We start from the raw sequence: 3,788 nt of genomic DNA on the forward strand, positions 1-3,788 counted from the left end.
CTGTCTGGGATGCGGTGGCCGTCTATGTCCAAGAGCAGCTCCTGCTGCGCAAGGTGGGTCGGCGCCTTCTTCCCACTTGTCTGCTTGCAGGGGTGGGGAGTCCCCTCGCCTTGGGCCACAGAACGCAATGACTCTTCCCCTCCACGGAAAGCAGGCTATTCACCCCCAAAATGCCTCTCGGGTACCAGTGGGCCTCCCGCATGCGTGGTATGACTGCACCAAGTGTGCTGGGGCTGATCACAAGCTCTGCAAGCTTCTGGATTCCACAAGGCTGCTTCTGCCCTGACTGCTGTGCCGCGTTTTTGGAGGGCGAAGGGAGGGGGAGGAGCGGGCAGCTCCTTCCCAAAGCTCTCCCACCGCCCTGCCTGAGCTTCCGAACAGTGGGAGAGGGCACAGCAGGACCCAAAGCACCGTCCGTGGACGGGGCAACCTTCAGCTCTTCCTCCAGCCTTCACACTTCAGCCCTTCCCTTCTCTTCCACGTGCAGGGAGTCCGAATTCCCACCCTCGGTTCCTTCAGCATTGCCTCCGAGCGGATCGAGGCTGAGGATGGAACCATGACTCTTCAGTGGCCTGCGTTTCACCTGGCCAGGAACCTTGCGGGCATCCGTAACCTCGCGGATAACAAGGATTACCTGCCAGGTACGAGGAGGCTTAAACCCCTTCTTGCTGCACAGACAGGACGAATGGAGCCATCCATTGCAAAAGCAAACCTCACCCTCCCTGCATGGAGTCCGTGCAAATATGGGGCTGTCCTGGGTGGTGACTGCAAGAAGCAGCACTTGGGAAGCAGCCGTGGAAGAGCCGCCGCATGACAAACTCTGCCGTGTGATTTTCCAGGCCATAAGGAGGTGGAGGCCCTCAAATACTCTCAGGTGGCCGCGGCCGCATCTGTGAGCCGGCAGACTGCGAAGGCCTGCATATTCGGCACCACGTCCCTCGTCTCCCACTGCCTGAAGAAGGGGGAGAACATCGCCTTTGTCCTGAAGGACATCGGAGTGCTCCTCATCGAGGGAACGAGAGTCCACGTCAAGTTCTACTACGACTTCCTGGAGAGGATCAGCGGGAAGGAGAACCTAGAGAAAGTTGTTTTCAAGGTGAGCTGTAGGTTTCTCCGTGGCCTGGGCAGTCCCACGAGCCCAGAGCTGCCTGCACATGGCTCACCAGGCGCTGGCCGGCTGCTTGGGCCGTGCGAGAGCTGTGCTGCCGTCAGCTCCTCGTGTCCCCAGTGCCTCAGCCGTGACGAGGACGTCCCGCATCCTCCCTGCTCCTCCCCTGCAGGTCCCCTGGCTGCTGAACATGCTGGAGTCTCGGATGGCAGCTGTAGCCTCGCTGACCTCCTCAGGCCGAGTCATCGTCTTTCCCAGGTGAGGATGTTTGTGGCTGCAGCCCCTGCTTCCCCACTTGCCTACGGCATCCTTCCACCCCCCCTTGTTCCTTCTCTCTCATGCCGTTTTATACCACTTCTTACTTTCGGGTAGAGCTTGAGTCTCCCAAGTCAAATATACCTTTGTCCTGCAGAGTGTACTTGAAAACATGTAAGGTGGAAAGCCTTGGCTCAGGGTGGGCCAGGAAAACAGGGTAGCTTATCTGCTCCAATAGTGTCATCAAGTCCCCATCCTTGCAGGGCGGTCATGGAATGTGGCCACGCAAATCCACCCTGCTCCACACTCCATGCTTTCTTAGAGGCAGCGTGCCAGGCTCCCCTGGTGCTCGCTAACACCTCAGGTCACAGGTCACGGTGCTTAGGGAACTCAGGGAAGGCTGACCTTCTCTCGAGAGGTAGATCTGGGGGAAGAGATGAAGGGATGTAGGTGACATTTTCATCCCATCGTGGCCGGGTGACTCCGTTTCCCAGGACAGTCCTTGGTACTGGGGCTCAGTCGATCCTGGGGAAGGATGGCCTTCAGGCGATGTGAGAATCTGCCTGTGAGCAGGGTGATCCCAGCCAGCAGAAAGGGCAGCCGGAGCCCTGGCTCACACCGCGTCTTCTCCTTTTGTACAGGTTTAAACGGGAGTTTGCGCCCAAACCACCGCCCGGGAAACCCTGCAAGGCCTCAAAAGTCCCTTTGCTACGTCTTGGCCGGGGGAAGAAAGGTAAAGCAGCTGCCAGTCCCTCTCCATACCACACGCAACCAACACGTGATGGCAAAATCCCCATCCCACCATCACCCAATGGCTCTGACTTGTGAAACCATTCGCACCAGCTCAGCACTGCCTCTCCTCCCAACCACACGTCTTCCTCATCAAATCTGAGATGCTGGCTGCCACGTTCCCACAAGTGCTCCCATCCCAGGGGATGGCAAGAGCAGGGGGGGTCCTCGTCCCTGTCCTTTCCCCCAGGAAATGAGCCCCCAAAAGACACTGTCACCGCACAGGCGCCACCCAGCTCCTCTTTCCCAAAGCAAAGCCATTAATGCAGAGCTGCAGCCTGGGGAGGAGGAGCTGGGCATGAGGCACGGAGGGCACAGAGGGAGACTGCATCTGCAAGGGGGGCAGAGCAGCCCTCTTGGGTGCTCTGGGAGACCTGAGCACCCCTGCGTGTCACCGGGCCAGCAGGTCCACAGTCAGTCTCCTCTGACGAGATCTGTCCTTCTCAATTGCAGGGAAATTTCCTGAACTGCATCCCCTCCCCAGCTGGATCCACGTCACCTCTGTAGTGGAGTCTGAGGAGGGAACAAGCGAGGACAAGAGGAAGGCAAGGTGAGACTGCAGGCTCAGGGTACAGATCTGCACGCTGTGTTTCCCCACCCCAACAAGAGCCCATTCCCCAATGCCAGGCAGGCACTGTTCAGGGCACGTGAATGCAGCAGTGGAGGGGTGGGATGGGGCTGCTGGGAGCCCCCAGCTCACAGGGCTGGCCCCTCTCCAGCCCTCAGGAAAGCACCAGTGCAACCCGAGAGCTATGTGTAGGCAAGGCTGCGTTGCAGCCAGGGGTCCTGCCTCGGGGTTGCAGGATACGGCCCCAAAGCCGTCCCCCACTCAGGCAGACCTCTCCCACTCTGTCCTTTCAGTCAGCTGCCAGCGATCCCGGGGGCATCTTCTGCCCAAGAGGAGCCCCAGGAAGAGAAGGGAACGTGCTCCACCGTAAGAAGAGGAGCAAAGATGCACAAGAGGACTGGATCTCTGCAGACTCTGCCACCAATCAAAGTGGAGCTCCCCAGGCGGGGGATGTCCTGTCCAGTCCTGCCCACGCTGAGCAGGGCGTGGGGTGCCCAGGAGGAGCAGAGCCCCACCTGAGGCTGACAGACAGGTTTGCAATTCCTGTCTGTGCCATTCCTGGGTGCCTGCCTGAACCCTTCTTTGTTGGTGGCTGAAAGTTTGCTTTCTCAGGCACTTCTTGCAGTAAGACGCTGACTTCTGCAGCAGGTGAGAAGTGTCCATGTGGCAGCAACCAACATCCATTTGTGGACAATTTTACATTTCAAAGCATTTCTTGGGAGCTGTTTGCCTTCAGAAGAGGGCTCAGGAGTGTTTACTGGCAGAGTATCTGGCCTGTGACCAGAAACTCCAGCTTGGTATGGGAGAAGTGGGGAAGGACACCATCGTATCTCATGAAAAACAGGATGCAGGTGGGCACCTCCCTGCTCCATCTGATCTGCTGGCAAGGCCCGGGAGGTGGGAACAAAGGAGTTTCTGCTGAGATCCTAAGGCCAGAAGCTGCCACTCCAAGGAAGGCTGACTCAACCACTTTTGGACTTAGAAATAAGTTTGTGCAGTCGTCAACCAAACAGCAACCCTTCAAGACCCACCACTGAAGATCAACATCTGGAGATCAACATCTGAACC

General features: G+C 58.1%; 1 protein-coding gene across 1 annotated transcript; it reads left to right on the top strand.

Annotated features, from left to right (window-relative positions):
* Window positions 1–285: 285 nt before the first annotated feature.
* LOC149913985 (coiled-coil domain-containing protein 81-like) lies at window positions 286–3,378 on the top strand. Its single transcript, XM_090128004.1, has 6 exons — window positions 286–641; window positions 840–1,096; window positions 1,281–1,366; window positions 2,005–2,096; window positions 2,606–2,702; window positions 3,014–3,378. Exons 1-6 carry the CDS (start codon window positions 557–559, stop codon window positions 3,237–3,239), a joined length of 843 nt encoding a protein of 280 aa, XP_089984130.1. The 5' UTR covers window positions 286–556; the 3' UTR covers window positions 3,240–3,378.
* The last annotated feature ends 410 nt before the right edge of the window (window positions 3,379–3,788 follow it).

Source organism: Phasianus colchicus, chromosome 32 (genome assembly GCF_987193195.1).
Source record: "Phasianus colchicus chromosome 32, bPhaCol1.hap1.1, whole genome shotgun sequence".
In the NCBI taxonomy this organism is placed as follows: domain Eukaryota; kingdom Metazoa; phylum Chordata; class Aves; order Galliformes; family Phasianidae; genus Phasianus; species Phasianus colchicus.